Genomic DNA, 15919 nt, shown 5'->3' on the forward strand with positions numbered 1-15919 from the left:
TATCAGCAAAAACCTACACATTGTCCGCATAACAAAAAATGTGGCTTAAACTATGTAGAATCTCGTCCATAAAATGCTGCCATATCTGAGCAGTATTACAAAGACTGAAAGGCACCACGTGCTGAAATAGCCTGAAAGGCATTATGATGGTGGTTTTGTGCTTGTCTGTCTCTGCCATCGCACACTGTGCAAAAGCCTTAGTGTAGTCTATTTTGCTGAACACAAAGACACCTAAACTGTTTGTGAAATTGAACATGTTTGGTATCAGTTACCGGTCTGGCACAATGTGGGACTTGAGTCCCCTATAGACACTGCAAAAACGCCAAGACTCATCCTTTCTGAGAACCATTTGTATTGGGGTGGCCGACATACGTTTAGAGTGAGACACTGTTACATCTGTTAGCATTGCTTCAAAAGTGGCTTTAGCTGCCCCTAGCTTCACCACAGGTAATCGGTGTGGGTGGAAAGTGCCAGGCTGTCCCGGCATTGTGTGAATGTGATGGATGGTGGAATGTTGCCACTCTCTCAGTGCCAATACCAGATCCGTGCCACAGGAAATTTGGCAATATCAATGGGTGTCATCATTAAACCTCGTAATTCTGCTGGAGCCTCATACAGAGCCTTTTCCATGTTGGCAGCCTGCTGCTTGAGTATACCATTGCTGTCAATTAGGCCTCTTACAGATACTTCTTCTTTGAAGAAAAGTTCATTGAGATGACTAATCTCCTGCTGTAGTGAAGTGCATTGCTGTTGAAGAGAAGCACACTCCATATGGTCATGTGGAAGATGTAACACAGTCTTCTTGCATGACACACAGTTGTGTGCTCTGCAGCAAGGCATGCACACAACGGGCAGAAATTGTCATGACGCGGAAGATGTGGAAATCTTCATGTCTTCTGATCTGGCGGGATCACATCTGTTGTCAGACATGGAAGGGAGAGTGGCTGCAACTGGAGACTGCACAAGAAGATGACTATGGAGGCCCATAAATAATGAAAAAAATTTAAGAAAATTGGCATCCAATATGGGGTAGACATGTTGGCCACTAAGAAACACCATGAAGGTGAGAAACCATCCAGGAGATCCAATGTCATATGACTCCAGCCATATGTCTGAATTGAAGATTGATTTCCAGCTGTTAGTGGAGGGATGCCAGAAAACTGAGGCTTGTCCTTTGCGTCCTGTGGAATAACACTTATCTCTTAATCTGTGGTGACCAAAAATTCAATTCCAAACATCTTATTCAAGATGAATAATCATGAAGATTCACATTTAGCAGAAACTGTGGCATTGTGCATTTCAGGCAGGTGCCTACTGGCTGTAGTACGGACACATGCAGATGTACACATCTGTTGTTGCCATTTGAGAACCCACACATTAGTGAACATTGTCTAGCATTGCACCCAAAGTGTCTATGGAACCAGCAACATTCAAATTGGCATGGAAGCCGCTCATCAGTGCACCATATGCTCCTTGGGCTGCCATCTACCAGCTTGGCATTGAGTCTTGCCAGTTCAGTGAGGGTTTGCTCCGTAGATGGCTATAGTGGTTGCACAGCCAACTGCCCAGCACGTGAAACATAACTTGGCATGCTGGATGTACACAGTTCCGGATCAGGGTCCATAATCTCATCAATTGCTGCACATGAATTAACCATTTATCACATGCAAGTGCCACAGCATCTGCCTTTAAAGCATATTCAACCGCTGTCACATCATTAAATGTGGACAAAACTCTGTGAACAGCCCACAGGAGACAACATAACCATCAACTGTTCTGAAAGGAGTCCTGGACTCACCAAAGCACAAAGTAAGTGCAGTAGCTGGGAAGGGGATTCACCAGCACCAAAATTACTGTCCACAGTCTTTTGTAAACAATATTTTGGGGACACAAGGAAATGCTGCAAAATAGTTTCTCTTAACGCTGCAAAAGAATGATGAGACAGAATATCCTCCACTTGCTCAATAATATTTGAGCCCATCTGTGAAATGACAATGGCAAATTGGTCCACATCTGAAGTAATGTTGCGCAATTGAAAAATGGTATCCACTTGTGCCAGCTATAATTGCGGGCTTGTAGGCCAACAAGCAGTAGATTTACATTATCCCTTGAAGTGTCGCTGGAAGAAGCAGTATGTAATTTAGGAACTGTAGGAGGCTGTAGGAAAGAACCAGTTGCTGGCAATCCTTGATCTTCTGTCTTGATGGTGGCAGGTGGCATCATCATAATGTTGGAGCATAATTATAGCTCAGAATGAAAAAGAAATTCCACAATGGATCACACTGGGGTCTCTACTATAGGCGACAAGTGTACGTGGTATGCACTTTACTGAATATTTCTTTATTTACCACAAATTACTTCCCATCAAAAGAGCACTACACAGCCACATTTTTGCAGCTAGACAGTAGTACAAATAAGATACAAAACATAATAAAACAAAAGGTATAACACACAATGTTTGACTTCTTGGTTGTTGGGAATTGCACTTCCCACAACCTGATAATCTCTTTATACAAAAGGCTGTGTCCTGATTGACTAGCTGACCATCACCCAGCCCAAACTGCTTAGGACAGAAACTTGAAATTTTGGGAAGATGTGGATCTTATGCTATAGGCGTCATTTAAGAAGGGATTTTTTGAAATTTCAACCCTAAGGAGGTGAAATAGGGGATGAAGTTCTTTTTTTTAATGTCACTATTAAGGCAATTTTGAAGCTAGGGTTCAAAAATTGGTATTTGGTTTATTGGTCACAAATAAAGAAATACGTGTTACAGCAGTTTTGGAAATTTAATTCTGTGAGGGTGAAACTGAGGGTGAAACCATTTTTTGAAAATGTATCAGTATCAAAGAATTATTAATGTTTTTTAGAGCTACATCTATGAACTTTAGTATTTGACTCCTTGGTTACAGATTTAAAAAAAAATATGTGTTTTAGTGTTTTTGGAAATTGAACCTCTAAGGGGGTAAAATAGGAATGAGATTGTTTGCGAAAATATTTTATTATAAAAGCAGTTTTAAAGCTATATCTATGAAAATATAAATTTAGCTTCTCATTAATGATATGAATATAATAGAAAGAAACATTCCACATGGGAAAAATATATTAAAAATGCTGTGACTTACCAAGCGAGAAAGCGCTGGTAGATAGACACAATAAAAAACACACAAATTTCAAGCTTTTGCAACCCACGGTTGCTTCATCAGGAAAGAGGGAAGGAGAGGGAAAGATGAAAGGATGTGGGTTTTAAGGGAGAGGGTAAGGAGTCATTCCAATCCCGGAAGCAGAGAGACTTACCTTAGGGAGAAAAAGGGACAGGTATACACTCGCACACACACACATATCCATCCGCACATATACAGACACATATATCTAAAAAGAAAGATGATGAAACTTACCAAACAAAAGCACTGGCAGGTCGATAGACACACAAACAAACACAAACATACACACAAAATTCTAGCTTTCGCAACAAATGGTTGCCTCGTCAGGAAAGAGGGAAGGAGAAGGAAAGACAAAAGGATATGGGTTTTAAGGGAGAGGGTAAGGAGTCATTCCAATCCCGGGAGCGGAAAGACTTACCTTAGGGGGAAAAAAGGACAGGTATACACTCGCACACACACACATATCCATCCACACATACACAGACACAAGCAGACATTTGTAAAGGCAAAGAGTTTGGGAATTTTTTGGGCAGAGATGTCAGTCGGGGCGGATGTACAGAGGCAAAGCCCCTGCTGAAAATTCTGGGAAATTCTAGGACTACTATGGTTCAAATCAGCAGAACAGTATAAAACACTCACTCACACACACACACACACACACACACACACACACACACACACACAGAGAGAGAGAGAGAGAGGGAGAGAGAGAGAGAGAGTCCATTTCTCTTTCATGTACTTACAATTCCATGCTCCTGCAGAACATCAACATCCTGAAAGAAACTCTCTTCTTCATCCACATCAGAGTATTCTGATGCTACTACTTGATCTCCCTTGTCCATTTCTGTAGATATGACATAAAATAAATATTTTGATATATGAACATTAGCAATTTAAACAATTGTAATATGAAATTAAACTTGCTGTTTGTTATATTATTTTAACCATTATAGTATGACCTCATGAAACTGGTGTTAGAATGGTAAAGTTATACGTATGCAACACTTACATTCACTGTAATAAGAATACTAAAAAATGAAATTTTAATCACAGAAGTAGGAAACATGTTATTTATCACTAGGCAGCCACAGAACAGGAGAAAAATTTTTAGAATATAGATTTTTGAGATTAACAATAACAGTGCCCTGTTTTGGTGTTTGTCTTCAATCCATATTGATTAATATTTTATATTGGAAGCAAGCATGAAGTTTTAACCCAGATCTTCAGAGGCCTGTTTTTCCCAGTTTAACAACACACCCTGCCGCCAGAATTACCTTTTCAGAATGAGGAGTAGGTTCACTAGGAATTCTCACATCATGTAAATAAAATTAATGTTATGCCACTTAAAATTTTGCTATTACATTGATTATTCTATAAAATTTCAGGAAATCTGCCAAATATGCATAACTTCTGCCTTGATAATTCATTTCAGATCTTACTGACCATTATCAGGTGTTGATGATGTTGGTTTTAGGATGCTTTACAGCATGTTTATTTAAGCTCTTAAAAATATGACTGTATGCAGTAAGTGAACTGATCAAAGAAGTCTTTCCGTAAAATGTTACTGTGATAATGTTCTATAGAAATATCTTAGCAGCTTCTTTCAGAATGTGAACACAATTGTAGAGCTTGATGGACCACCCATGTGGATCAAACATGTGAGAAGAGCTGATCTCTGCAGCTTCTTCCCACTTCCTGGAACAATGTTGCTTCACGTTTAAATTATATCGGACAGATTCACAATAATACATAAAATACTACTTTTAGTAGTTAAAATTATGATTTTAAAAATAGGTATACTAAAACAAAGAATACAAATATATATGATTTTGTGTGTGTGTGTGTGTGTGTGTGTGTGTGTGTGTGAGAGAGAGAGAGAGAGAGAGAGAGAGAGAGAGAGAGAGAGAGAGAGAGAGAGAGAGAGAGAGTGAGAGAGAGAGAGAGAGAGAGAGAGAGATCACACATGCTCAAGAAGCTCAAGAACATATCCTCACAGTTAAATAAAATTTTGGTAGTCATGACATAAAATACACTCCTGGAAATTGAAATAAGAACACCGTGAATTCATTGTCCCAGGAAGGGGAAACTTTATTGACACATTCCTGGGGTCAGATACATCACATGATCACACTGACAGAACCACAGGCACATAGACACACAACAGAGCATGCACAATGTTGGCACTAGTACAGTGTATATCCACCTTTCGCAGCAATGCAGGGTACTATTCTCCCATGGAGACGATCGTAGAGATGCTGGATGTAGTCCTGTGGAACGGCTTGCCATGCCATTTCCACCTGGCGCCTCAGTTGGACCAGCGTTCGTGCTGGACGTGCAGACCGTGTGAGACGACGCTTCATCCAGTCCCAAACATGCTCAATGGGGGACAGATCCGGAGATCTTGCTGGCCAGGGTAGTTGACTTACACCTTCTAGAGCACGTTGGGTGGCACGGGATACATGCGGACGTGCATTGTCCTGTTGGAACAGCAAGTTCCCTTGCCGGTCTAGGGATGGTAGAACGATGGGTTCGATGACGGTTTGGATGTACCGTGCACTATTCAGTGTCCCCTCGACGATCACCAGTGGTGTACGGCCAGTGTAGGAGATCGCTCCCCACACCATGATGCCGGGTGTTGGCCCTGTGTGCCTCGGTCGTATGCAGTCCTGATTGTGGCGCTCACCTGCACGGCGCCACACACGCATACGACCATCATTGGCACCAAGGCAGAAGCGACTCTCATCGCTGAAGACGACACGTCTCCATTCGTCCCTCCATTCACGCCTGTCGCGACACCACTGGAGGCGGGCTGCACGATGTTGGGGCGTGAGCGGAAGACGGCCTAACGGTGTGCGGGACCGTAGCCCAGCTTCATGGAGACGGTTGCGAATGGTCCTCGCCGATACCCCAGGAGCAACAGTGTCCCTAATTTGCTGGGAAGTGGCGGTGCGGTCCCCTACGGCACTGCGTAGGATCCTACGGTCTTGGCGTGCATCCGTGCGCCGCTGCGGTCCGGTCCCAGGTCGACGGGCACGTGCACCTTCCGCCGACCACTGGCGACAACATCGATGTACTGTGAAGACCTCACGCCCCACGTGTTGAGCAATTCGGCGGTACGTCCACACGGCCTCCCGCATGCCCACTATACGCCCTCGCTCAAAGTCCGTCAACTGCACATACGGTTCACGTCCACGCTGTCGCGGCATGCTACCAGTGTTAAAGACTGCGATGGAGCTCCGTATGCCACGGCAAACTGGCTGACACTGACGGCGGCGGTGCACAAATGCTGCGCAGCTAGCGCCATTCGACGGCCAACACCGCGGTTCCTGGTGTGTCCGCTGTGCCGTGCGTGTGATCATTGCTTGTACGGCCCTCTCGCAGTGTCCGGAGCAAGTATGGTGGGTCTGACACACTGGTGTCAATGTGTTCTTTTTTCCATTTCCAGGAGTGTACTACCTTCTGAATTGAAGACTTGCTGGATATAAGATACAAAAATGTTTACCCAGATACACATAGCTGCCTGTTCTATAATATAAAATTTAAGGTTGCATCCTAATTCCTCATAAAATTTTAAAACTCATACCAAACTTGTCCAGTTATTGCTTAAAACAGAGGGCACATCTCTAGGAGGGCATATCTCTGGTAAAACATTTAATGTACTCTTACCGGCAAACAAATACCATTCAATTCAAATACGACACATTTCTATAATGACGCTACATGCGCTGCAATCTGGAGGGTCATCATGATGAAAGAGGAAGCCTGGACTGAAGGCCAGTGCTCTACAGGAAGGTGAGCTATAATGATTTTGTCTCATCTGAGAGGCTGGATGAAAGTTGTAGGGGATACCTCTCTGGAACTTTTGGAGCCAAGTGCATCTTTTCCAGCTGGGGGATTGTCCTGCTGTTACATTCAGTAATGGCCAACCACTACCAGTCAAGTGCCAAAATGTGAAGAGGGAGATACTGTTCAGGTTCCACATGGAACTTTCATGTGTAGGTAAGTCACACCAAAATATTATTTGAACAGTTTGCTAATGTAATGAAATATGGGAGGTTTTCCTTTAATTTATAGGACAACAGTGATTAATTATTCAATTTATTCAAAGAGGATGTGGGTAATTACAAACGAAATCTGTGGTCAAAACAGTATCATCATTCTTAGTAACATCTGCTGGTAGAACATATTATTATATGAACAGACGTAAAGGCTGCTGTGGACATATGTAATACAATAGATTAAATTGAGTAAGCAATACAGCAATGGCAAACTTCACTGTGAAAGTGGAACTAAAATTTAACTGAATGAGATTTTCACTCTGCAGCAGTGTGTGCACTGATATGAAACTTTCTGGAAGATTAAAACTGTGTGCCCGACCAAGACTCGAACTTGGGACCTTTGCCTTTTGTGGCCAAGTGCTCTACCAATGATATATTTAAATGTTAAAATGAACACAGTTGGGTCTAGGCATTGTTAGGAAGTGGGTTACTTATGAATTAATAAACAAAGTAAAAATGGTATGCTTGAAAGAGCTTCATTTTCCAACTACATTTGAAGAACTTTAGCACTTGTAAAGTAAAGAAATACATTTTCACTTTAGGCAACACGATCAGTTTCGCAATGAAGTATGTTCTCTCTGTTAACCATTTCTTACTCATGTCTGATCACGGCAAACGAAACTGTTGATAAGGGAAGGGGGATTACAAAGCATGCCATGATTTGGTAGTTACTTTCACTGTCCAAGTATTATTTTCTCATTTCTATTCACTCTCTTTTCCATGTACCAATAACTGTCCTCGTCTTTTACATAATTAACTGCAGACTGACCTTGCGTAACGTCACATCAGTAGCCTGCTTGTGTGCTGTATCATTGATCTCATTACCACAAATTCAGATGCCCACCAGTACCCATCAAAACGACATCTCCTTATCCTTCTTCTGTATGGAAATGGGGTAGCTTGGATGTCCTGGACTGAATCTTCTGCTAGGTACAGGCTCTGGATAGTCTTCAAGGCAAATTGGGGGAGGCAGCAGGTAAGGGAAATCTTTGTATAGGCACAAATAATCTGTATGAAAGTCATCAGCATTATATAACTCAAGACTGGAAATGCTGAATTCTGCTGGGAGAAGAATCTTAAGGATGTTGTCTGGGAAAACAGTGTAACTACCAACTAAGTCCCCTTGCTTGGAGTCATCTGCATAAACCATTGTTTCATTTCAGTGCTTGTTTAAAATATAGAGTTATGTATTCTGATATATATAATCTGCTATATTCAACTTGTACACAAATACTTTCACATTTATCCTAGGTCTCTTTATGAACCAGGATGGACACTTACTCCAATACTCTGGGATAAACTTAATATCTATGTATCACTCTCTACTGTAAGTTGTTTTGGCAACATCCGTTATGGTTTTATCATGCATGGGCAGTTTAGGAACAGTTCGGCATAGATGCTAGTGGTGGATCTTGTTCTGAAAGCCGTTGGTGCCAGCTGGGCACACAATCCACCCAGCACAATTAGGGGCAGAAGTGTGCGCATGTGTGTATGTGTGTGTGTATTTGTTCTCCAGCTCAACAAAGGATTTATTCCAAAAGATACCAAGTTTTCTTTCTCTTCTGTGTACAGCTGTCAATGACTCAATGCTTATGCTAGTTGGTGAGTGATCTCCTTTACTCCTAAATTATTTATAAAACACATAGTGTAGTATTTTTCACACTCAAGTGAGTGTGCCTGTGTATAAATTGCACCAACCACAAATAACATTGTCTTGTGCCGTTCCACTGTTGTTTTACAGTGATGAACCCGTACCTATTCCTTCATTATTCCTTCAGCTAACTCAGAGGTAAGCTGTGTTGTCATATTCCAAGGGAGCAGCCGTAACATAATATAAACAACACACTATGTGAGAAAAAATTACAGTCCTTGCAAGAAAATGGCACAGGTTACAAACTAGCAACACACTCTCTTAATGAGGTAGTTGTCTATGAGATAATTAGTAATTGAACATGCAGTTGGGTGGGATCTGACACAGCTGCACTCTTTACAGCTTCAAGAAGGTCATTACTGTGGGGTAACACTTGTATGCAGCAACAGAGAGATATAATGAATGTTTATTTTATTATTTTTTAATTTAATAGTGATTTAGCTCATATAATGTAAATTTATTATAACATTGTTGAATCAAACTAAGATTAAACTGTGATTTTGCTCATACATGTTTACCTTGGTAACATAAAGACATATATTCTTTACATGTGTACAAAGTGTGCTGCGAGCCAACTTGTGTCACAAAAAAGGACTCAACCACTCGAGGATTAAAGGACTTTTGAGCTGCAGAATAAGAGGAGAGTAAATTTCCCTGTTATGCCTCTGGAAAGTGATGCGGATCAGTTGAGCATAGTCCATACAGATAATTTCAAAACCTGAAAACCTTTTGAAAAAATTTCCAGAGAAAATTTTGACCTGAATAAAGTCCACAGTAAACTAGAATCATGGAGTCCAATATATACAGTAAAAGCAGAGGACATCATAAGCTGTCCCAAAGAAAGGTAAATGTTTAGATTCAGCTATTAATGAAATGCACGTGACATGTATTTTTCAACTTGATACCAATGTTGATACAGGGAAAGAACATTGGTAGGGAATGGAGAAAAGCTAATGCATCCTTAGATCATTTGCAGCAGACATATCTATTACAAAATAAGAAATTTCCTGTTAGCTTATGAATGAGGAAAATTGTCACAAGCAAAATTTCTGGGAGGGAATTACAAAATAAATATAGTCACTATTGTCATGTAGATGAACCTCAATTTAAAGATTGGGCAAGGAGGGAAGACACAGGCATATATGGGATCTGTACCAACAACAGGAGTAGATGGGATGTTTCCAATATTGAAAAACAGGAAGAGTATGAGCAGTAAATTGGCATTATTACAGAAAAGTGGCAACTCCACAAAAGGTGACTGACAGTCAACTGATATCATGGACAATGAGCTCAGAGAATTATTACAGGAGGAGCATTGTTGGGAGAGGAATTATGTAAAAGGGCAGTAATTAAAGTGGTAGTAGAAATGGAGGATTTAGGATTCATTTTGGATTCAGGGAGCAAAATTGTTCAGAAGGGTATTATGGGGTAGAGGACTAGAAGAAGCAGAGAGTCCCAATTTTCTAGATCAAAGGAATAGGGCATTGTACACATGTTATTGAATACACTACACATGAACTCCCCAATAATCTTAGTGTTAGACCGACTAACAAAAAATAGTGCTGTCATTGACTTTAAAATTCATGTTCTTAATACAGGCAAGTGAAGTGAGAGGTTAGTGTACCTCTATGTAAAGCTAGTTTTGTGGCAAATAACTTTTAAAGGGAAATGGAGTTAGGGAGAAATACAGAATTAACAAAGGCATGAAATTAAAAAGAAGCTGCTGGTCAAAATTCATGTATTGCTGAAAAAACTCTTCGTTGAGGTCAATTAATTGCAAGCTGCTGTCTTGGAGTGTAACAATGGCAGAGAAATGTATGTTGCAAGTGACACCTCAGGAATTGCTTGTTTTTCTCAAGGGCTCTGCAGCTGAGGCACGATATAAGGTACCCAACATGGAGTAGCCACACTCAGTGCAGAGTGAGTGGCAGGTTGTAACAAGTTCAGTCACTCAAGCTGGAGAGTCAATGCAGGGACTGGCCATATGGCCCCAGCCATACAACCTGTGAGTGGATAGGTGACCACTCCTTCAACAGAGCATGAGCAGGCACAGGCACAGGGGAAAATGTTTGCTAGTTATCAGGAGCTACAATGGTAGGCAAGTTCTGGAGCCCCTTAGGGCAGGATAAAAGTCCAGGGTGTGTTTGGTACATGTGCCAAGCGGCCTCATCTGAAATGTGGATGAGGCCCTGCCTGTGGTTATCAAGGGTGCAGAGTGCAGTAGTCTGCAAGTTGTTGCTCAAATCGGCACCAATGACATCTGTTGCTTGGGTTCTGAGGCCAGCTTCAGTTTGTACAGGCAGCTGGTAGAAGAGGTAAAGGCTGCTGGCCTCAGTCATGGGGGTGCAAACAGAGCTCACAACTAGCAGCATTGCTTGCAGAGTTGATCACAGTCCTTTATTTTGAAGCCGAGCAGAGGATCTCAACCAAATGCTCCATTGATTCTTTGACATTCTTTGCTGCAGATTTATGGACCTGTTTGTGAGGTGGAGAACTGTAGGACTGTCCTTGATACATCAGCAGTGCACTACACAGTGAAAGTAGCTACTTGGATAGCAGAGTATTTGTGTAGTGCATATGGGGCTTTTTAGGCTAGGTGATAGTTTGTGATCCTCTGATGAATGCTCATCAGTTGGTCCACAAAGAGTGAAATCAGACTGCATGAAAAGTAAAGACACTTTGAAAGTCTAAATTTTAACAGTAAATTTCCAAAGCATATGTAATGAAGTTCCTGCACTAAATTCCTTTGAGGGGAAACTGTGTTACACTCAAATTTTACTCAGAACATAGATCTCGATGAAACCCGAACAAAAAAGCTCTGATTTAGAGAGGCATAAAAAATATATTGAAAAGGCAGATTAGATGCCACAGAAGGGGTAGTGTAAAAAAAAAAAAAGTGTCTATAGAGGTCGAAATTGATGTTGACTCCAAAGTTGTCTGAAAGCGAGTAATTGCCCTAGGTGGACTCAACTTAATCATCAGATGTATTTACCAGCCGCTCAATTCTGCTGTAAGAGTGATAGAATCATTCAAAGAAAATCTATGCTCACTGGTGTGGAAATACCCTGATCATGCAGTATTAGTTGAAGGCATCTTTAACTAGCTGTGTATAGTCTGGGACATCTATGGATTCATTGCAGGTGGTACAGACAGACAGTCTTGTAAAGTAGTTCTGAACACATTTTCCAAAAATTGCCTTGAGCAGCTAGTTTGACAGCTCACAAGCAATGGAAATATTTTAGACCTGGTAGCTACAAACAGGCCTGATCTTATCAATATTGTCAGTATAGAGACAAGGATTAGTGATCGCGATGTCATCATAGTGACAGTGGTTATGAAAGTTAATAAAACCATCCAAAAGGCTAGACAAGTTTTATGTTGTGAAGAGCAGACAAGCAGTTGTTACTTAATGAATGGATATCATTTTATTCCAATATGATGGACATTGGGGAATTATGGGCAAAGTTTAAACCAATTGTAAATCATCCTCTGGAGAAGTATGTGCTGAGTAAGTTGATTAAGGATGGAAAAGACCCACTGTTGTTTAATAACAAAATTCAGAAAATGCTGAGAAGCAAAGGTTGTTGCACTTTTAGTTAAAAAAAGAACATGGAAATGTCAACAGGCAAATGTTAGTAGAAATTCAGGTGTATATAAAAAAATTGGTGCACAAAACTTACAACAACTTCCACCATCATATCTCAGCAGAAGATTTTGCCAAGAACCCAAGAAAATTCTAATCCTACAGAAAATCAGTATGTGGGTCAAATGCTTCTATCCAGTCACTTAACCAGTCTACATTTGCAGTAGGCGAAAGCAAAAGGAAAAATGAAGTTTTAAATTTCAGATTTAAAAGAGTCATTTATGCAAAAAGATCACAAATATATACCATTACTTCACTGTCACACAGATTCCAATACAGAGAGAATAGAAATAGCCATTCCCAACATTGAGAAGCAACTGAAAGAGTTGAAAACAAAAAAGTCACCAGGTGTGGACAGAATCCCAGTTTAGTTTTACAGAGTGTTCTTTGATACCGGCCCTTATTTAGCTTGCAGTTATTGTGACTCTCTCACACAGGGCTTAGTCCCAAGTGACCAGGAAAAAGAGCAGATACACCTGTGTAAGAAGGGTAAAATAATGGACTTCCAAAATTACAGACCAGTCCCTTAACATTCCCTAATAACTGTTGACTCCATCATTATCCTCCCAGTGGACAAGGGATCTACCACTGTGCTCCTTGACCAACAGGAGCAGCTAAGTGAGAGTCTACACCAGCTGTCTGGTACCTCTACATTCGGCATCTGCCAAGTGATACAAACTGACCTTAATTGCTCCTTGAAACCTCAGACCCCTCAACGGACTAACACTTCAATTCACAGAACTTCTTACACCACTCAGACAACGTGGAGTTCACCTGCTTTATTATCTTGTTGATAGTCTTCGGTGTTGACATACTGCGTTGTGGTACTGGCTGAAAAATGGGGGGGGGGGGGGGGGGTGGAAGTACAACGCTGATTACTGTAAATAATGTAGCCAACAGGTGCACAGCTGCATTTCACAGTTCTTTACTTTCACTGTTCACAACCCCTCCTCCCCTAATAATACACAGTTATATGGCCAGTTAACTACTAGCAGATTTTGATAAGCATCATTAATAGGTTGCAGGCAAACATCAGTATATTGCTACAATAGTTTACTGTTGAATATCTATGAGCAGTAAAAACCAAACCACATAGTTCACAGTTCTTTCGGAATAATATGGTATGTATTGAACAGACACTGTCATTGTCTTAACACATGGCCTATTTGTGTTACACTTATTTCACAGTTGCATTGTTGTTGATCTAACCAAGATGGGTTCCTCATCTGACACTCCGCCATGTACTGACTGACTCAAGACCAAAATTCGGGCCTTTATATATATCCTCACAATAATCGGTACTGGAACTATACATAGTTTGATGTTTAAATTACAGAAATTACAATTAAAATATAACTCATTCAATTAACTGAGTATATAGAAAAATTTCTTCTTTTTGACAGTTTCTTCTACCACGAGGGTTAAGCCGAATTATTTGTTTAAATGATGAAATTAACAGATATGCAAACAATACTTTTGACAAACCCCATAATTACTTTAGAATTAATTAATGGCTGGCTTTGCCAACATGTTTCTGAACAGCGCCAAATAAATACTTAAAGAATGCTGTTAGTTGTTCCTTCAAATGTTTATAATTATTACAGAATTTATATTTGTTTATAGGTCAACAACAGAATTTAAGTTATCAAACAATTACTGATTTCACCCTACAACAAAAGTATTAACTAGGAATAGGCAAAATAAATTAGAAAATTGATGACATACATAAAACTAAGCACAAAATGAGATCTGGTGGTATATTCTTTAATACTGAGGGCCAACTTTTCTCTTTTATGGAATTGCAGATTATACTCACGTATGTTAACAGTAATTAGTCAAAAATGAAAAAATGAATTTTAAGGAGGCCGATGGCAAAACAAGAGAGGAAGTAAAAAGATCCCAGCTTGCTTTGTCACAAACTTCTTCCTAAATTCAACAAACCCAATCACTCTGGCCATCTCATCTCATAGTTGCTGGCTTCAAAGCACACACTGAATGTATATCTGGCTTAGTTGATCAACACCTGTGTCCTTCTGCAGAAAGACTTCCCTCCTATATTAAAGACACAAACAATTTCTTAGATCATCTAAAAGCCGTGCCTGTCCCACTCCCATCACGTACCTTGCTTGTCACCATTGATACCACCTCCGTCTATACCAACATCCCCCATTAAATGGTCTATCTGCTGATGAACATTATCTCAACCAGTGCCCACCTTTTTCCACTCACCTTAACTGACTTTATACTTACCAACAACAACTTTACCTTTGATGGGCAGACATACAAACAGATCAGGGGCACGGACATGGGATCCAGGATGGCTCCTTCCTGTGCCAATATTTTTGTAGATTTCTTGAAGGGGATTTTCCTGGGATCCATAAGCCTTCAGTTCCTGGTTTGGTTTAGATATATTGATAACACCTTTGCCCTAGAGACTCATGGTGAGGTCCTCCTGCCAAATTTTTTGGAATCTCTAAATACATTTGCCCAGTCAAATTGCACATAATCCTAATCCAAATCCCATGCCACTTTTATTGATGTTGACCTCATCCTCACCGACGGTTGGCTAAACACTTCTGTTCAGATTAAAGCTACTAATAAACAATGGTACTTACACTTTGACAGCTGCCATTGTTTCCATGTCAAACGCTCCCTCCCATACAGCCTTGGCATTTGAAGCAAACACATTTGTTCAGATGCAGAATCTTTACAGCAATACATCACCATTCTCACATCAGCATTCACTGGAGATAATTACCCCACCACCCTAGTTCAAAAGCAGGCCATCATATCCACTCCTGGTACTGCTGATCCCTCAAAAAAAAAAACAGCTTAGGAGTATACCTCTTGTCACTCAGTACTATCATGGTCTTGAATGTATTAATCAGCTAATTTGACAAGGCTATGGTTTTCTAAAATCATGTCTTGAAATGAGGTCCATTTTGTCTGACATTTTTCTCACCACACCTGGAATAGCTTCTCATTAACCCCCCACCACCACAGCAAATATCCGCAATATTCTTGTCAGATCCTCTGCTCTTTCTGCACCCATTTCCCTACCCTACCCTATTGCTCCTGCCCTGTGACCATACCCACTGTATGACTTGCCTCACGCACCCTCTCTCACCACCTATACCAGCCCTGTAACTGGCAAAACATGTGAGGTGTGATTAAAAACTACAGTGAATGAATTCTTTTAGCACTAGCTGCTGATGCTAGAACCACTTGATGTAATTTGTCCAATAGCGTAATCCATTGAAATAGGGAATGGTAAATTAGAACACATTCTGACATTAGAGTGAGGCTGTGGTTACTGTGTCTGTCACACATTATGGATGTCAAACAATGCGTGAACATTTAGTTCCATTTTAAGTTGCCAAAAAAGTATTAGAGAAACTTGTGAAAT

General features: G+C 40.6%; 1 protein-coding gene across 1 annotated transcript in view; it reads right to left on the reverse strand.

The window, feature by feature from the left end:
* LOC126473261 (meiotic recombination protein DMC1/LIM15 homolog) overlaps positions 1-15919 on the reverse strand; it is a 156820-nt gene that overhangs the window by 124757 nt on the left and 16144 nt on the right. Inside the window, exon 3 of the mRNA XM_050100209.1 lies at positions 3905-4005. Coding sequence (XP_049956166.1) covers positions 3905-4003 — 99 coding nt within the window. The 5' untranslated portion in view covers positions 4004-4005. The remainder of the gene's footprint in view (positions 1-3904; positions 4006-15919) is intronic.

This window comes from Schistocerca serialis, chromosome 4 (genome assembly GCF_023864345.2).
Source record: "Schistocerca serialis cubense isolate TAMUIC-IGC-003099 chromosome 4, iqSchSeri2.2, whole genome shotgun sequence".
In the NCBI taxonomy this organism is placed as follows: domain Eukaryota; kingdom Metazoa; phylum Arthropoda; class Insecta; order Orthoptera; family Acrididae; genus Schistocerca; species Schistocerca serialis.